General features: G+C 39.9%; 1 protein-coding gene and 1 long non-coding RNA gene across 3 annotated transcripts in view; one reads left to right on the top strand and one right to left on the bottom strand.

The window, feature by feature from the left end:
• LOC134518331 (uncharacterized) overlaps window positions 1–19,131 on the top strand; it is a 95,812-nt gene that overhangs the window by 42,646 nt on the left and 34,035 nt on the right. The window lies entirely within an intron of this gene.
• CXCR4 (C-X-C motif chemokine receptor 4) lies at window positions 1,591–5,014 on the bottom strand. Its single transcript, XM_063341272.1, has 2 exons — window positions 4,798–5,014; window positions 1,591–3,186 (listed from the first exon to the last, which is right to left on the bottom strand). Exons 1-2 carry the CDS (start codon window positions 4,834–4,836, stop codon window positions 2,125–2,127), a joined length of 1,101 nt encoding a protein of 366 aa, XP_063197342.1. The 5' UTR covers window positions 4,837–5,014; the 3' UTR covers window positions 1,591–2,124.

The raw sequence follows: 19,131 nt of genomic DNA, 5'->3' as shown, positions 1-19,131 counted from the left end.
AACACACAAATGAACAACAAAAACAAACCATTTAAGAAGCTCTGCTCCTATACCATGTTTTCCTCATTTCTCAACTCTGTTAAGGAGGAACAACTTGATGAAAGTGAGACCTTTTTTTTTTGAGAATGCATCTTTTCTGTTGTTAATTTATGTCATATTGAGTGAAGATATACTGTAGAGTTGAACTAAATGTTTTGTTGCTAAGAGAGGGGATCTGCTTCCTCCTCCTTTTATCTCACTTTTCTCTCCCTCTGCCTGGCTCCAGGTTACAGGGTCTTGCACTTTTGTAGTGCTTGTTGGATTCCTCATTAAGCTCATTCAATTCACTAAATTGCTGGAAAATAATTTTTTTTTTCTGCCAGGTTAGTTTTGTGCTGGTTCAGCAAACTGAGTCAGCTCGCCATAGAATCTGATGACTACCACTGCCATTGCAAGGGCAAAAGTGTGCAGGATGCAGCCACGGTTGCAGCCTCCCAGCTGGAGAGAAGGAGGGAGGTTGAAAACAGAAAGGTCTTGTATTTATGAAAATATCTAAAATAAAACATGCAATTTAACATATAGCTTAACATAGGGGTACATGCTCCACAAAATCACTAGGGTGCTGTGCTTCTGGAAACACATTTCTGGGTAATATTGAAATACCCATGTTGCTTATTTCAGTTCTGTGTGACTAGTAGGTATTGTCTGGGGTTTTTTTTTTTACTTTTTTTTGACTTCTAAACTGTTAATTATATATAGATCAGTAACAATTGTGTTTGTGTTTTTTTTAATGTGGGAACATACAAATATTCTCAATAGCTCTACCTCGGGTATTCATTACTTTTGAATGCACTCTACTAACATGAAGATATGACTAACTTAGATAAATAAGATTTCAACATTAATTATTAGGAATTCTGTAGTCTAGCTTGTTCCTACTAAAAAAATATTTTTAAAAAGAACTGGTATACATTCTGGATTTTTAAAAAGAATGTTAAGAAATTTATATTATCTTTAGAAAATCTGGATGTAAACAGGATAGGGAAAGCTCCAAGAGAAAAAACACTTACCTTCCACAGAGGAGATACACCAATAACTATTTCTAGTCCAAATGCCATGTCAAATAGCAAAATGGCTTTGATTCAGCTACTTTTGATTACTATTAAGATGTGAAACTTAGTTTAGAAGAACAGCAAAAGGCAGAAGAAATGTAGGACTGACTTTATATGCATGGCATAAAGGCTAGTCACATGCAGTAATATGTTTGACTCCTAAGAGGCTGTAAACTTTTAGCAATTGCTTAAATAGATTTGGTTTCATTTGTAGATATTTTGCCCTCAAAAAGTTCTTTGTTTAAAGTGCTAGTTTAAGTCATTCTAAAGATAATGTTAACTGGAGTAAATGTATTCTGGTGAAAAAAACAAATGACTTGGAACTCGCAGGTGTCAACTGAATAATCAGTATGTACTGAAACTCATTTTCCTGCTTTTCATACAAGAGCCCTGCAATTTTCAAAGAAATTATTGTGCACTGAGAATTGTAAATAAAAGCATTGAGAAAAACATTTAACTAGAAATAAAAATACCACTCAAAATAACTTTTTGTCATATACTTTTATTTACCTTGAACAGAAAATTTTGCAAACCATCAATTACTGAGAATGGGGGGAAAAAAACCCTAGCATGTAACAGAGGAGGCTTTGGTTATAAGTGCCATTTCTACAGCAGAGTTAAGCTATTGTAAACCAAACATCTTGTAGTAAGGTAAAATTCTCCAGCCAAAGTTTTTAAGGATTTAACAGCAACACTGAAAACATATACATATAAAACAACAGAGAAATATTTTCTAAACTTTTAACAGTCACTTGCTACAATCCGGAAGTGTTTAGTTCACATATCTATACATACAGACAAGCACTAAAACTTTTGTGAACTAACCACTTGTCCACAGGACCTGCCTAGACAGTTTGTCATCGATACGAAAGTTTTTTTTATATAAATAAGTCAATTAAACTTCACAGAGACTAAAAGAAACAATATAAAATTCCAACTGTAAATAAATCTGTACATTATGGTCAGTCTTGTTTTTCTGAAACTTTGCGCAACTTTAAAGTGTCTATTTATAAAATGGTGCCAAGGAGCAGTGTTAGCTGGAATGGAAACTTGAAGACTCGGACTCTGTAGAAACAGAAGAATGTCCCCCACGTTTGCCTTTTGAAAGAATCTTGAGGCTTGATCCTCTGCTAACTGATGTCAAGGCGTTTTGTGCTGATGTTTTGAATTTGGCACCCAGGAAGGCATACAGAATTGGATTCAGGCAACAGTGGAAGAATGCCAGGGCTTCGGTAATGGAGATCCATTTATGCACTATCGTCTCCAAGCTGCAACGATGTCTGATGACTCCAAGCAAGATGAATGTGTCGATACTGATGCCGATGTAATATGGCAGCCAGCAGGCAAAGAAGGCGAGGATGAGGATGACTGTTGTCTTCAAGGCTTTGCGCTTCTGGTGGCCTTTTGAATGTGACAGCTTAGATATTATAATACAGTAGCACGTCAGGATTATTAGACCAGGCAAGACAAGTCCTACCAAGATATGCTGAAATCTGAAAGAAATCAGCCAGTTTTCATGGGGGTACATGCGATCACATAGATACTTTCCTTCTACTTCACTAGTACTGGCAAAAATGATATCAGGCACCGTCAAAAGCACAGCTGGTAGCCATACGCCTACATACACCACCTTCTCAGCCAACAGCTTTCGTGGTCGCTGGCTGTTGGTAGCATGGACTATTGCCAGGTAACGATCTAAACTTATGAAGGCCAAAATCAGGACACTGCTATAGAGGTTGACTGTGTAAATGACATGAACTGCCTTACACAGAACGTTCCCAAAGTACCAGCTTATGGCCGCATCCACAGACCAGAATGGCAAGGTGATGACGAAAAGGAGGTCAGCCACAGAGAGGTGCAGCCTGTATTTATCAGTCATGCTTCTTTGTTTCTTCTGGTAGCCCATAACAACAATAACCAATCCATTGCCGATTATTCCTGTTAGGAAGATGATGGAGTAGATCGTTGGCAAGAAGATCCGGTTGAAATCGGCATTCTCATGCTGAAAGCATGGCTCTCCGTAGTCTCCATAGTCACCTGAACCAATCTCATCCGTGCCATTGTCAGAAAATTCAATGATTAACCCGGAGGACAGCTAAAAAATGAAAAAAAAATTAAATGTTAGGTATTCTGCAAAAGCTTACTCTGTGTGACAGTATGTTACGAGTTGCCTGAACAATCACCATCACCATGAATAGGAAAACTTTTTGAAAACCAGATGGGAAAATAGAATTTACATTTATATATATATATAAAAATATACAGCAAATAAGAACAAGTTAAAAAACTTCCTTTGTCTTTCTCTAAGGAGTAAAATCTTGTAACTAAGGACAGGGAATGAAAGTGGAAAGAAAGATAATGGTGACTCCCAGAAATATGTTTGGTTCTGATCACTTTGATGCTCTAATTGGATACATGGAAGAGCCCAGAAGTGCTGGATATGAGAGGTTGCTCTGTGCAGAATATCACCCATGCCATTTAATTCTTACAACAGGGAGCTATAAAAAAAAATTGACAGAAAATATGCTGCTCCAAAGTCCCTCCTCATTAAGGGGATGGGGTCAAGGAGAAGTAGTGAAGGTACCCTCGGCTGATGTAATAAAGGATAAATAATAGGAAGAATTCCCTGCTGAGAAGCAACTGACAACTCCACACACAGAGAGACAAGAAAGAAAAATCCACCCCAAAGCCCATAAAGAAAAGAAAGGACGAGGTGACCTTAAGCAGGGGAACTCAAACCCCATGGAGGGCCATCAGGACCAGCCACGTTCCCCTCCCTTTGTCCCCCCCCGGCGGTGGCGGGGCCCTGCCGAGCTGCAGCCAGGCTGCCAAAGCTGCCAAACTGAGCGCAGCAGTGGAAAAAGGAAGCGAAATTCTGGTGAGGGCATGAAAGCGCATCAGGAAACCACCAACGGTTTTGGCCACCGCGCTGAAAAGCAAATGCAGGCGGGCGAGTGCCACCTGGCTACGTGCAACTAATTCCTCCGTTTTTCAGATTTTGGTTTTCGTGCCCTCTATAGGGTGAACCCCTGACCCCGGGGATGCGCCCCGAATGTCCCGCAGCACTTCACATGCGGCTGCACCAGCTCCAATGCGGGCACTAACTGCGGATTAAAGTTGGAACTTGCCAAAGATCTCCCGTTTTGGTCCCAACTACTTTCAAAACCCCGCGGCAGAAGAGCGGGCCCCGGAAGAGCGGGACGCCGCCGCGATTCGGCCGGACGGGCCGGAGCGTCCGCTCCCCGCCGCTCCCAGCCCCAGCGAGATTAGGGCGGGCACCGGGGCAGAGATGCCATTCCCGGGAGCCAAATCACTCCAAACTTCCTCGCTTCTTTCTCCCCCTTCAGCATCCCCGTGGCTCCAACTGCTCTACCGGCGTTTGTCAGCCCACAAAGGCGCCACATGTCACCGCAACTGACGGCCAAGCAGCAAAGCCCGAGGAAAGAAGCGGGAGTCCGGCAGCGGCTGCAGCCGCAGCGAGGTCCGAAGCGCTGCGGCCAGAGCCGGCGGCGGCGGGGGGTCAGGGCCGAGCCCTGCCCGTTTGCGCCCCGCAGACCCCCGGCCGTTCGGCGGGCGGGCAAGCGGGAGGTGGCGCCCGGCCCCGCGCCCCCCGGCCCCGCTCCCCGGGGCGATCCCCGCCGGGGGCACCTTTGTTTGCAAACAGGGCGCACATGGGCGAGCGCGGCGGGCAGCTCCCGGCACTTACATCCAGGCTGTCGAGGCTGTTGTCCATGCTCTGAGCCATCTAACGGTTCTGGGCTATCGACTGCTTGTTGTTGTTGTTGCCGCCGCCGCGCCTCTCCCCGCGCCGTCACCAGCAGCTGCACCAAACACACGCCCCGGCTCTTCTGGCGGGACGCGGCTCTTATAAGTTCCCCGGCTGCCCCCCCCCGCCCCCGGCTCCTCCCCGGCGGGTGTCACCGGGCTCCGGGCGGGCGCCTCCGACCGCTCTTTGTCTGCGGCGCCGGGGCATGGGAACTGCACTTGCCCAAAATGCCCGCGGGGGCGTTGCTCCTCACAGGGGCATTTGCCACCCTCCGATTGATGTGTTCGTACAAGCGGGCTTTTGAATTTCCTCTCAAGAAAGTGCTTTGAAGTGTGTTGTCGGGCCCCGTGTTGCCATGGGTACCCCCGGCGAGCTCCGGGTGAAGTCACTGGTCCAGGAATCGTGATGTAGGAGGAAGAGGAGAGGTCCTGCACGCCCTTCAAAATACAGTCATCTCAGCCCTCGGAGCTGTCTCTCATCCCTGCCGTGGAGAGAGTGTACTGGGAGAGGCAGAAGTAAGGGGATGGTCCTTAGTGAGGGGCGAGAGGTTCGGAGGTTCTGCAGACCTTTCAGGGGCTGCAAGATGAGGTGAGCTGCAGGTGAACTCCTCTGGCGTCTGTGGTTTTGGGTGAGAAGTCTGATAGGGAGATGCAGGTGCTTCCTCAGCGTGTCTGAGATACGATGATGGTTCATTGTCCCAAAAGGCTTTGGAACACTACAAGAAATATGTTAAGGAAACAATCGAAATCAGGAAGAAAATTAAACATTGTCAAAATAACGGTGCTGCCAACTTCCTTTAAAACCATGGATTTGCATGCTCAATGTCTTGTCATCAAAAAATAGCAAACCTCTCTATTTGCCCACTAATATCAGGAACACTGCTTGTCTTTCTCCTTAGTCTCAAGCTTGGTAAATTAAGTTTTTTAAATGTGAAGTGTGAATATCTTTAGTAATGATCTGTTTCCAGTACTTGGGTAATTTAAAAAAAAAAAAAAGAAAAAAGATAAGCAGCTGAAATTGTATATGTAGGATAAAAATAGCAATAATAAAATAGGCTTGCAAGGGAAAACCAACCCAAATATAAAGAAAAATAAAACAGAATCATGGATTTCCTTTGCAGTTGTCTCTGGGGTCTCAATACTGTTGATATTCATGCAGGTAAACTAATTTGCAGAGAAGATTTTTATTAGAATAGTGTGTCATTTTTGGCCCCCCTAGTTTCACAAATCACACCATAGTAAGTATCTATGTTGGGAATAGTTGATTCAGTTATATAGATTTAGTCTTTACTGTTGGAATTTGGAGTGCAAAGAAGAAGGGAGAAGGGCGTTCTTTATGTAATAACAATATGCTCAAATTACCCTGTAGCCTCAAGGGATGAATAAAACGAAAGTTTGACAGAAGTTTTATTCCTAAATGCCCCTATTACCAGTTTACGTGCTCTGAGTTAGCCACCAGTTTTAGATGCAAAGATTATTTCCAGGTATTTGACAAGAGTCACACTCTTACTCTTCCGCTAAAAGTTCTAGAACTCCTCCTGCACTACAGCGAGTATGAGTTTGGTTATGATTAATAACACTGATTATTTTTGTTAAAAACGTGTGTAAGGTATGACTTATGACATGATTACCTTCGATAACTACATCATAATTTGATAGTAATTCATGTTTTGTTAGCAGGTCTGGAATATCATATACAAGTTGCATTAAAAGCAAGCTTTAATTGGTTATAACTCAGGAATTGGCAGTCTTCAGAAAACTCAATATCTACTTTGAGTTTATATCCAGAAAAATTTGAGAGGGTTTCTGTGCTAGAATTCTACAGAAATAACAAATCTTCTACTGCATCCCCATTTTTCAATACTTACATGACCATAATTCTACTCTGCTAAACTTCTTTAAAAACAAGTGTGACAAAATTATAATTATTGCTATTCGTCCCTTATTTTCCATAGAATCTGTGATGTCTTCGTTACTTTCTAGACTTACAAATAGGAAAATACATGCCAAAGTAATGTGCAGCCCAGCGTTAGATCAGCAGGAAGATAAATGAGCAGATGAGGGAATTTTTTATATATGGATGAGTAGGATCATGTCTATAGGATCATCTTTCGCTTTTTCACTTACTGAGGATGCCCAGCTCATGGCACCCGCAACTGCCGTGCAGTTTTCGCTGGAAGGCTCTCCAGCCTACTGAACTTACAAACATGTGAACCAGATTTTCAGAAATACGCTTATTGAACAGATGCTAAAAAACCAATCACGACATGGAGCTGCATATACGGGAGATGAACTTTTAGGAAAAATTGGATCCTACCTTGCCAGAAAATCATATGGGTGAGAGGTGTATTTTTATGGAGAACATATTCTCATCTTAGAGGCGCACAGAAGTTTAAACACTGCTCCTTCTCTATGTATGCATTGCAGGACATTAAAATATCCTTGTAGTGCAGATGGCTTGTGGCAATGGTTGCAGATGAGCAAAAAACCCCATATGTACATGAACTCTAGAGATATTTGACAAGTTTGAGAGTTGGTTGGTTATTTATTGGGGTAGATATCATGGAGTGCATTGACATGTGGGGTATCGATGCACAGAACTGGAAGTGTAATTACAGCCCAAGTAGGTAAATGTTATCACACCTCCATTTTACTGTGCAGGTAGACGCATAACAGCAAAGCATATTATGTGAAAATTGATTTAATTAATTAATAAGACAGGGGACAGTGACATTGTATTCATAGATAGTATAAGAAAGTCAGACCTGAGGAATGATCTAGTTCCATGGAATAGCCCTGAAGCGAGCGTGGTAGTGCTGAGTGGTGGGAAATTTGGGGACTGACACCCTATCTGATGAGATGTCACTGAAATGTGTTTGGAGGAAGGTCCTCTAAAACTGTCGTTCACACTGCTGTTTTGTTATCTGACCTCTTTTGTTTCTCCTATCAGAAAATCCATGTGAAAACTTCCTTTGTTGCACAGAGGACCATCGAGGGCAAGTTAATGATTTCCAAAGTGATAAAAGAAGGGAGCTGTTTCTGCAGAGCATGTAAATCAGAGCTAGCTACAAATCTTCTTAAGACAGAGCTAGCAAATAGCAATTTCCAAGCTTATGTTTTGCATTACATGTTTTTCTGGTCACAGAATTACTGTGAAAATCAGACCCTTCCTAAGGCATGTATGTAATACGTGTCCTCTGAGATTCAAAATCCTACATGTTCTTATACTGTTATGCAAACAACACAATTCCTCAAGTTGTGAATCATTAACCTACTTTTTTGTCTCCTAAAAAAAGATATGAATGCTGGTCATGCAAGAGCAAAATAGTTTCTAATAAACCTTTCTAATGGGAAAAGTACCACTTTGATTCAATATCCACAGAAATTGAAAAATAAATTTCACTTTATTTAACTATTTTAAATTACTTACTTAATTTGAAGGCTTCACAAGCATCTTTAACAAAGTAAACTTCTAGCTAATAAAAGATTGAGGACACCATTGTCTGTGGGTGACACCTAACACAAAGGAGATAGGATCCCTCATTTATGTAATATATAAATACGGCTGTAATGTAATAATTACAATGGTATTAATAAAATATTCCTTATTTTTTACCGTTAATCCTTTCAGGACACATAGATGATTGTATCTTAAAAATACATAACCAGCAATAGTGCTGAAATTGCTGTACTACATAGTAGGAAATTAATAATTTTCAAATATTCACTGATTTTCTCTGTATGTGTCAATTCCTGTACTGGAAGGCTTCTGAAAGTGGGGGGAGCGTCTTCTAAAACATAACAGAGAATGCGCTCAGTATTTGCAAGACATTACCTTCAAGTAGTGGATTTTTCTATCCTAAAAAATACTCCAGGGAACTGATGTTGTGGACTTGCTTGCCTCTAGGTGAAAAGTGGTTTCCTTATAAAACTGTAATGTTTATTACCATATGCTGGATTGACTGCATGACAAATGGGTCTTCAGGCGGACCAAAGTTGTATACATAGAGAGGAAAAGGATATACCCTGCCTTTTCCATCTGATCTTTCTGTTGAAGTGGGAAAGGTATCAATCTCCCGCCTGTTAGAATGGTTACAAGCGATTTGCTGGAGTTGGGTTTCAGTTAATGGCTTGCTTTGCTCTTGGTTCTCAGAGCTCCCTGTCTCCATCTCTTTCTGCCTGTGCTGCAGTGGAACAAGCCTACCGACTGTTACCCCGGTCCTGGAAGGAGTGTGTCTGCCCACTTTCTGGGCAGGGTGCCACCTAAATTTACTGATTTGAAAGCAGAAAGACAAAATAAAATCTGCAAAGGAGCAGGACATATCTTTCAGTTGGTAGCATGTTACATTACCACAGGAATAAGTCCCTCTATGAAAGGAATGATACTTGAATATCAGAAGAAAATTAAAAGAAAAGCCTTACATCAGCATAAGGCAACAAAAGTGTTGGCATCAAAGACAGATTTCTTTATGGTTCCTTGCTTTTAACAAGGAGAATTTGTTTTGTTTCCATAAAGCATTGCCACAAGGCCAAGATGTCTAAAGTCAGCACAGAAAAGTCAGCAGGAAAAAAAAGTGCTGTCCTCTAAAAGGAATCATAGTCACTCTTGTGTTTTAATCCCACCTCCATCTGTGGCCTGCAGCAAATCACTTAACCCTTCTGACTGTGTTCACCCAACTGTAAAATGGGGATAACAATACCTACTTACCTACCTCAGAGGAGAGTTGTAGGGATTAATTGGTTGATGTTTGCAAGGCACTTTGAAGACAGCAAGTGCTTATTTTAGAGCCTGTTGAAATTATTGGTGACACTGATCAGCTAAAATTCAAAGGGGACCAAACTCATTAAGGTTCTGATCTTCTTCCTCCATTTGGCTATGTTTATGGGTTAGCAAATCTCACTGCATGCGGACAGTTTATTGTTTGTTTGGAAGCAGAGTAGACTAAAAAGATGCTTTGAACAACTTTGTTAATCCTTTTAACAAACATGTCTTCATTTGCATATCACTGAAGCTGAAGGTTTTATCTTTGATGATTATATAGCAGAACACTTCTGGAGACACGTTGAAGTTTTTTTCCAGACTTGCGGTCAGATCAGAATTATGAAAACAAACTAAAACCTACCTAATTATATCACAAGTAATTTCTTTACTATAACCAGGTAGGATTTCGGCTTTCATAGCATTCAGATAGATTTCTGCTTAGCTGTGAGATGTGTTTCTTATGATATTAGAGATATGGTTTAGTGACGGTTTTTGTCAGAGTTAGGTTGATGGTTGGACTAGATGACTGAAAGGTCCCTTACAACCTAGGCAATTCTATGATTCTGTGATTCTACGTTCTTTTATGCTGTAAAATTCCATCAAAAACTTGCTGGCAGTACAGTTTGCATTAATAAGGACAGGATTTCCTTCTGTAGGACCATGCTAAACTCCTGTTTTAAGAGCATATGGAGAAAATTAGAAAATCTAGTTCAGATATTCATGTATACATGTATGCAGTTTCACAATTTCATGATTTCTTAGTACATAGCTTTAGAAATACAGTTATGTCTGTGACTGTGCATCACTTCTCCAGTGTAAACAGAACATCGCTACTTGGAGACTAATAGACTGAACAGGGCCCCGAGCCACCTGGTCTAGCTTTGAACCCAGAGGTTCCTTCCAACCGGAATTATTCTATGACTCAAAATAGGTCCATCAGACCATGTGCTCATGCCTCTCCTACTAGCAGTGCCCAGAGTCGCCTGGATCAAAACACATCCACTTACGCGTGTGTACATTAAGCCCGTGTGCTCTACACAATGGAAATAGCATTTTGATGTTGTGTTTCCGCCCTGACAGTTTTTGATCAGTCTTTTGTTGAAATGGCGTCTGTGGAACTGTGTGCTTGGGATGTAGCAAAGCATGCTAGCATGTGCCATATTTTCTTTATCCTTTTCACACATTTCTTCTAATTCCTTTCTTTGGATGCGGTAGTAGGTATTGATTTTTCACGTTGTGAGCTTCTGAGCTTGCTGAAATAATTTCTTTAGCTGATTTGCCCCCTTGTTTTGTGTCAAAAATGTGGCACTGAAAGCAAAGTAGGAGAAACAACTCTTCCTGTTTAGCTCAGTTTAGCAGTCTGAAGCTCACAAATGTTTTAGTTTTGTTGCAACAGCTTTGAAATAAAGTCTGTACATATGGGTGCTGAACCTCAGCTTGCATACTCGTTTTTGAATCTGCATGCCAGGGATTGCTCCTGTCTCTGCTTCCTCCCAAAATTGGTGGCTGAATCTGTTGTTCATCACTGCCCGAATTCAGTGATGTGCATTCCCATCATTTGTTTCTTTTGGTTATCCCACTATTTCCCTGAAAATTCACTTTAGAATTGCAATCGTGGTTTTACTGCTGGAAGCAGTATGCCATTGAGATATTGCCTTTTTTCAGGAGGTGCAGGAGTAAGACTGGGTTTACGTTTTTGAGTCAGTGCTTCCTACTTGGGTAATATAATTGAGAGCATTTACTCGTTAACTGTCCATCGGTTTGGTGTCTGTTGAAAACATGACCCAACATTTCTAAAACAACCAAAAAAATCTCCATTAAATGTTGCCATATTGTCAGTGTTGCAGTCGAGCCCTCAATATACAGTACTTGCTTAAATACCATGAGTAAGTACACATATACAGGTATATTCAGTTATTTATAGTCTAAGATAAGAATGTAGATAGAGAGCTGTAGGAATATGGCAGGTATGTTCCTTTCTCTGTTCATTAATTGCCAGTGAAATGAGCATGTTATTACGCACTTATTATTTTCAGCTGATTGGTTATGAATGGTGATATTTGCTCTTGCTGTTTTCAAAATTTGGTAGGATTTAGGGCCTAATCTTTGTAAATAATCACTGAGGTCACATGGTACAATTTCTTCTCAGTCATTAGGTGACCAACCTCTATGAAAGCAGAACTGCTTGAAGAAGTGATTGGGATGTTGAACCTCTGTTGCTGATTTAATGGGGAGGCAAATATAATTTTACTGCGTAAAGAGTGCTCCAGCCACGTGATATAAAGAGCTGATCTCTTACAACTGAACTTGCTAAGCTTTCATCTTGCTGGGTCAAATTCATTTTTAGAAAGTGGAACAGACATCTTTGGGCAAACTTTATGCTGAACCAGGCATCATTCACATCATTTCCATAATGTCTGGAATGAAGACGTTGCAACATCATGGCATGTGCTCTGGCTGATCTGACAGAAAAGTGATAGCGTGCTAACACCTGATCCAGATCAGGTCTATACAGTTGGATGATTTAACAAAAATCTGTTGTATAACATGGAACTGTGGAGCCTTCACCTCTACAAGAGAAAGTGAGGCAGAATCCTTAAGGAGCATAAAGAATAGAAGATGAGCATTTTAGAAAATAAAAAGCATTAAAAATCTCTTCCTGCCTTTTCCATTTTCATAAGGAGAACTGCATTTGGCTTGTACATGGACCTTAATGTGAAATAGCTGTGTTCCTCTCTGGCAGGGAGAGAGGAACTTACCAACCAAACTCAGTTCAGCTCTCTTTTTTCACTGTCTCACCAGATGATTGCACACATAGGAGAAGCATCTAGAAAATTTGTTGTCATGAATTTTTGTTCATGTGTGCATGTTTGTTCACGCTTCAGTGTACCTAGTTATGCATCAGCATACGTTTTAAAAACGTCTTCCCCAAACGTATGCATAAACAGCGAACAGGTGAGTAAGTTTTAGTGAAGTAAGAAAAAATGCCATCCAAGCAAACTGTTGTCTGTGTTTAGCTATATCATTACCCTCCAAGGTGCAGCTGAACAGAAGTACAGGGAGTGTGGAAGCTTCAGTACTTAGAAGTGACTGTTCCAATTTGTCTTAATATACACTTCAAACTTTCTCCATTAGAACTGCAGCCTGCGATCCTGTTCCTTCGTTCATGAGTTCAGTGCAACTGAACATGGGGAGACAGACTTCAGTCTTGAAATACTCACTTTATAAATGAATTTGTTATTTTAGGAATTTGCCATTATTTTAAGTAGCTGGTTCTATATTTCTGAGGTTATTTTTCAGTACTGAGTGAATACTGTGAAAAACATACAGGAGGGGAGTTCTAAAAATATTTCTAGGTTACAGTCTGTATTCAGGACAGTCTGTACTAAGTGCCATTTTATCTTTTTTTTTTTTAACTTATAAAAACAGGAAGAAGCTTTGCTACTTCTGAGGACCCTGATAAATGTTTCTACCTGTCTTTTTCTAGAAAGATCTCTTCAGGTGCCAAGCAAGGGTCACTGTAACCATGGATACTTATACTCCATTTTCCCCTTGGGTTTCTGTGAAAAACTTGGTATGATGCCCAGTTTAAACCGCATTTTATGTTAGGTAATCATAGGCTCAGTCTGTTCTTGGGTATTGTGGTTTTAAGTTTTCAACGGTTGCTCTGTGGTTTGAAAGCTGTGTTTTTTATTCCCTCTTCTTTTCTAAGCAAAGAATCTGTTAAAGCAAAGTCGCTTGATAACAATTATTCCACCAAAATAAAGTCTTTTGGGATGGATTGGTTGTTGCGTGGTTTAAAACTGAAACCAAACGAACAAACCACTTTACTCTAGCATCATGTTCAATACAAAATACATTACATTTTACTGAATTTGGAAATTCAGTAACTTTACTGGAATTTGTCAAAACGCACTTAGGAATTAGAAGAGACTTGATTTGTTTTTTACATGTATCTTACAAGTCAGTCTTAGAAAGATTTCTAAATGTGTTTTAGTGAAAAGTGGAATCCTCCTCTGCTGCTTTGATATAGATCTACAAAAAGGATCTAAGTCTAGTTGAAGGAGCAGTGTAATTCAGATGAGGGGAGAAACTAATTATAGATTTTTCTCACCTTTCAAAAACATTGGAGGCGTTGAGTAAGTGTACAAAGGTGAAGGTACCTAATATGAATGAGTATGAATGTGTATATAGAAATGGAAACTGCCCTGCTGGATGTGGAAGCAAAGCTCAAGAAGTGCCATGTGATCAGATCAGAAGAACCATATCAGCTCCATCAACTTCTGAAAGAACTGTGTGAAATGAGAAGTCTTGAAACAGTTAGGTTTTAATAAATCTGTCAAAACCAGGGCAAAGTCATGTGACTATTGAATGGCAAATGCACGGCCTACATTTAAAAAGAATAACACGGGCTACTCTTGCTTCAGTTGTCTTATTGGCATGCAAAGCTTTGGAACAACCTCTGGTGGGATGAATATTTGAAGTGTGGAATGAAAGGGAAAATGGAGCAAAAAGGAAGCTGAATTTATAAAAGTATATTGTAGTAGGACTACTCAATAGCTTTAATTGATAATTCATTTTCTAGGCAAAGGAAATAGAGTAGATTCCACTTGTCTGGACCTCGGTAAAGTACTTCATATGATGCTGTTTGAGTGTTGACGAGATTAGTTGGTTAAGTTAGACTCTGTGGGAACTAATACAATATACCTAATATGAATGAGGAAGTTTATAAAGGGAAATAACAATGATGACACTGAAAGGGAAATAGTAGGCTGCAGGAAAGCTATCAGTAGAGCTCTTCAAGGTTCATCGTTGGAACCAGTTACGCTTACTATTTCGCATTAGCTTTGTGACAAAAAGTAGTAAGCTACTGAAATTCACTACTAGTGGAAAATGAGGTGTCACTGTTGAAACTGGGATATCCTCAGATATGACAGGAGGGAGAGAAACATAAATATATCAGCCAATTGCAGAATGAGTCTGAATTTCTCATATACAGCTGAGAAAGAGATGTCTTTGCTTGTTGAATGTATCAAGTGGGGTACACTTAATGGAGAAAGAAGTACCATTGCTGCCGTACAGAGCACTGGAAAGGTGTCTTCTGAAATATTTTTTACAATTCTTAACAAGAAAAATAAATTCAAATGGAATAGGTGCAGAGAAGGATGACCGGCGTGAAGTGTGGAATTGAGAGCTGCTCCTGCAAGAGGAGACTGAAAGAGCTTCTTTTCCTTAGTTCACAAAATGAATGTTGAAAGGGACAATGAAGCAGGATAGTAGACATCTGAAAAGGAAAAGAAATACTTGGACCAGTATTAGTACACCACTGACTGGAATGTAATACCATGGTGAACACACATTGTAAAAACATGGAAAAGTTTTTAACTGTCAGAGCAACAAGCTTTAGGAACAGTTTCTCAATAAAAAAGAATTTTAAGCAATTGACTGCTTTGACTGATTTGTTGCGACTTGTTGACCCTAGTTCAGTCCCATTATTCTAGGTTCTGATCTAAAAGGCTGTTCCTTTGATAGCTGCAATGTTTGTGAAAGTTAAAATATCACATACCTGATGATCACAGAATCTAAGCATTTGTGTAACTTTTATACTACGCATTTTTGTTAAATTCAAGAGTTTATGTCCCTTTCTTTATGATTTCAGGTGCTATTAGGGTAGCAAGATTGATTTTATGTGAGATGGAGATAAATGCTGAGAAAGTACCCTTCTGGTGCCTAAAGACAAAGTAGTATTGAGTAGTTCATAAAATCCTGATTTTGCTCTAAGAGAGAAGCAATTTTCAGCCACAAATGTCAGATTTTAGTCTCCAAGCCATGAATCTATGCCAGAGCTGGTGAGTAAGTCTCCGTTGACCAATACAGCGACTGTACTGCTTGTGTCAAGTGTAAGTATTTGCACTTTGAAAATACAGATCTTAGAGTAACATATAAAATCAGTCACGTTCTGTACTGCTGTTTATCACAAAAAACCCATCAAAATCATTTATTCAGTAGTTCCTGACTCTGTAAGAACCACTATTGTAAAGAAGATTTGAGAATAGCCAGTCACAACCAAAGTGTTAGTCTTTGAATACTAGTCAAACACAAACAATTCAAATCTTACAAACAAGGAGACGGAAGAGCCTTTTCATCATCTGTCTGTCTTACTGCCGGTGGAAGGTGGTTTCCTATAAGAAAGGTAGCAATCAAAGGCAAGAAGAGGCAAGTAAAAGCAAAATGTAAACATACAGAGCCAAAATTTAGGGCTTAGGAGGAGGTCAGTGCCTGAAACGGTAGAAGCAAAGTTTAATTGTGTTCTTAGACTTCGATTTTTTAATTAGTACTCCACTGAGGGAAAGGCTGCAGTCTAAGCAGCAAATGCTTTGGGTGCATTATGTTAGACATTAGAGAATACAACCGCAATCACAAATCCTTTGGAAAGTTGGTTTTGTTAATTATTGGAATGGTAGCTTGGGTGCTACCAGAGTATGTCTTTTCATGTTAAATGTTCTGTAGAATTTGAATGTGCATTTGTGTCTGTTCTTATAAATTGGATGTACACAATGAAATTGAAGTAATGAAATAAAGAACACAGGTTGTCTGTACGTCTAGGTAATGTCTAATTGATTGCAAAGCAAAACCTGTGCAACTTGTTACACTCCAATCAGGGACAGATGGACAAGAAATGGCAGTGAGTGTTTAACTGGCCTCATGCCTATTCTTTGTTCTAAAGCCCCTGAAAAGACTCTTCGTTCTGGGTAACAAAACACTGGCAAGTCTGCCTGGGATTCTTTGTAATATTCATCACATGGAAACCAATTTCCATACGGGTAAATTCCTTCTCAGAGAGAGAGCTTGTGAGCAGGGCCCCCAGAATTAAACTAGAAAGGGAGTTAATTTAGTGGTAAAGCATAAAGGGGAAATGTGAAAATAAGGCTGTATATACAATGCTTGTATGTGTAATAATGAAATAAAGCCTTATGTACAATCATCTCAGAATAGCACGTCCAACAGAAATATCATACAAGAAATAACAGAAGGATCAATATCAGCTCAATTATTTACTTGTAAGTGATAATAACAGAAATATAATCTCTCTAGGAGCCAGTTGAATTTATGCATCTGGGTTTTCAAAAAAGTAATGAAAGGAGTATGGAGCCGAGCACAATCTGGATCCCGGTGTTGTTCTCGAGGTGCAGAAATCACCTTGAAGTTAACAGCTTTTTATTTGTGGGATGAAGGCTGCTTTGGGAAAAGTTACATTAAACAGTGAAGAGAGTGAGGAGTAGCAAAGAAGGAAAGATGAACAATAAGTTCAGAAGGAGCAAACAAATAGGAACAGAGACAGTAAGGTCATGGAGGGACAAGAGCATGAAAAGATGGTGACAGATGAAGTTGATAGTCCCTCTTTTTTATTTTCAGTTGTCACAAAACCAAAGAAAAGCAACCTTATCCTGGTGGATAGGAAGAGGTGAAGATTTCTCAGCCAAAGAGCAGGTCTGTTTGAATTGCTGCAGGCTGAGCAGAATGACAAATGAAAATGCAGAGGGAAGTGGGGGCCTTAGGGGAAATTTGTCCTAGCTCAGTAAGGACAGGGATAGTACCAGATTCACAGAAACTTATTTATCATCCAAGGAAAAAAGACAAGAGAAAGCAGAGAAAATAATGGACTTACTTAAATTTTATTTCTGTGAGAAATGTTTTAAATACAAATAGACAGATAAAAAGTTCTTTGGTAATACATGTTGGTGCATTTGTGCAGAAAGCAACGCAGTGCCAGTGGAAGTGTAAGACTGGGGGCTTTCAAAACAGGAAAACCTATTTTATTCCTAGTGCAAGTAGAGCACAACAAAATAAAGTCAAATATGTATTACTTTATAATTTCCATCTCTTGCTTTTAAATAGCAAATCTCTTTATCGGTTTGCCCACCATATTATTAAAGCATTTAAAATGTATTTTTATCTCTATCAAATAGCAATTTTCTTTCTACTACTATTAAACAGGAAACCTTTGTGGATTGCTCCTCTGGTTTCTTGCACGCATACACAAGTACACATCAAGTACACATTCACATATACACACACATACATTTTATGACCCTTGAACTGTGAAATGATGCAGAGGGGACAACTCTCTTTTTAATTGTAACAGTGGACAACCTGTAGTATATTCTCCACTGAACCACATGACAAAGATCCTCCCGGGACCAAAATTATCTCCACAACAGCTCACCAAAACAGCAGTTTTTCCTGTTCTGATTCCAGGAATTCCATAGATGGAGGGCTTTATTTTTTGTACAGTAGTGCTATAACAGCCCCCAGAGTCCCACCAGTCTCATTCCTAACCATGAGGACCTACCTGCGGACTAAAAAGAGTTTATTTAGTTCTTTCCCTGCAGTAGTCAACAGAGTGTCATTTAGGTCGAAGTGTAAGATGGGGCCACTTGTCCATTAGGAAGTGGAATGAAACCACTAATTCACTTTGTGTAGACTACAAAACAGCTGCCAGACAGTAATAATTTTCAGTCAGTGCTGACCTGGGGTAGATTTAACAAGTGACCTAGAAATGAAAAGCTTGGTAGGCAACTGCAAATCCCCTGAGTTATTTGAAAAGGCACGCTTCTAAAAGATTTAGAAATGTATAATTTAGTAAGGGACAGACAGTATGTTTTAATTAATATGCTTGTATTTTTTGAGGTTGGATTTTCTTTTACTGTCATTTATATCAGTAAAGAATGTATGTCAAATACTATTTCATAGGAATAGTTATGTTTTGTATCAACTTTGCATGAAATTAAATTAACTCATGAACAGGAAAGTGATACAGAATCAAACTCTTGGAGTGCATATTTCCATTTATGAAAAAGAGTGAAAATGCTAAGAGTAAATGGAGTGCATTTTGAAATCTTTGGTTGTCCCTGTCAGGGGAGGTACCCAGGACCGGGTAATGAGACTCGTTTCAGGGCAAGGGCATGGGCAAAAAAGGCTGACACTCTTAGGTTTTGAACAGACATGAATAACAGGGGGGTAAATTATAAAATAATGAATGGTCTAGAGAAAATAGAGGAGGAGCTTATTGTCTTTCAATTTTCCAAGACTAAAATAAGGGGACAGTCAATGAACTTAAAATAGTGGTGACCTATTGCTCCTTTGGCTGAGGAAGCCACCCAGCTGGGGTGCCTGAGTACCACTAGCAGAGGGAGGTCAGCGGCCAGGCGTGTTGTTTGTGCTGCTATGATTTTCAGATCACTGACGCTAAAAATGTGTAGGGATTCCATAATGAAGATGCTAATATGAATATTGCATATATCCGGAGCTGTTAACAATCAGTAATATCTGCTTCCATAGTTTCAGGCAGAAAAGGGATAGATGATTGTTCACTTTTTTTTTTTTTCTGGTAGGGTTAATTTAGGGTTTTAATTCCCTAAATTGGTTCATTGTGGAATCGGAGCCCACACAAAGGAAGTGGTGGGATTACATTGCTAAGATCAAGACTGACATTAGTGGGACAAGCCATGA

The sequence above is a fragment of the Chroicocephalus ridibundus genome, chromosome 7, assembly GCF_963924245.1.
Source record: "Chroicocephalus ridibundus chromosome 7, bChrRid1.1, whole genome shotgun sequence".
NCBI lineage: Eukaryota > Metazoa > Chordata > Aves > Charadriiformes > Laridae > Chroicocephalus > Chroicocephalus ridibundus.
Note: the sequence above shows the minus strand (reverse complement) of the source record. Positions and strands in the feature narration are given on the sequence as shown.

Bases quoted from the DNA above. Each gene is read 5' to 3' on its own strand.
- CXCR4 (XM_063341272.1), bottom strand. From the start codon at position 4,836: ATGGCTCAGAGCATGGACAACAGCCTCGACAGCCTGGAT. The intron at 3,187-4,797 runs GTAAGTGCCGGG...TTCATTTTTTAG, and splicing joins ACAGCCTCGACAGCCTGGAT to CTGTCCTCCGGGTTAATCAT.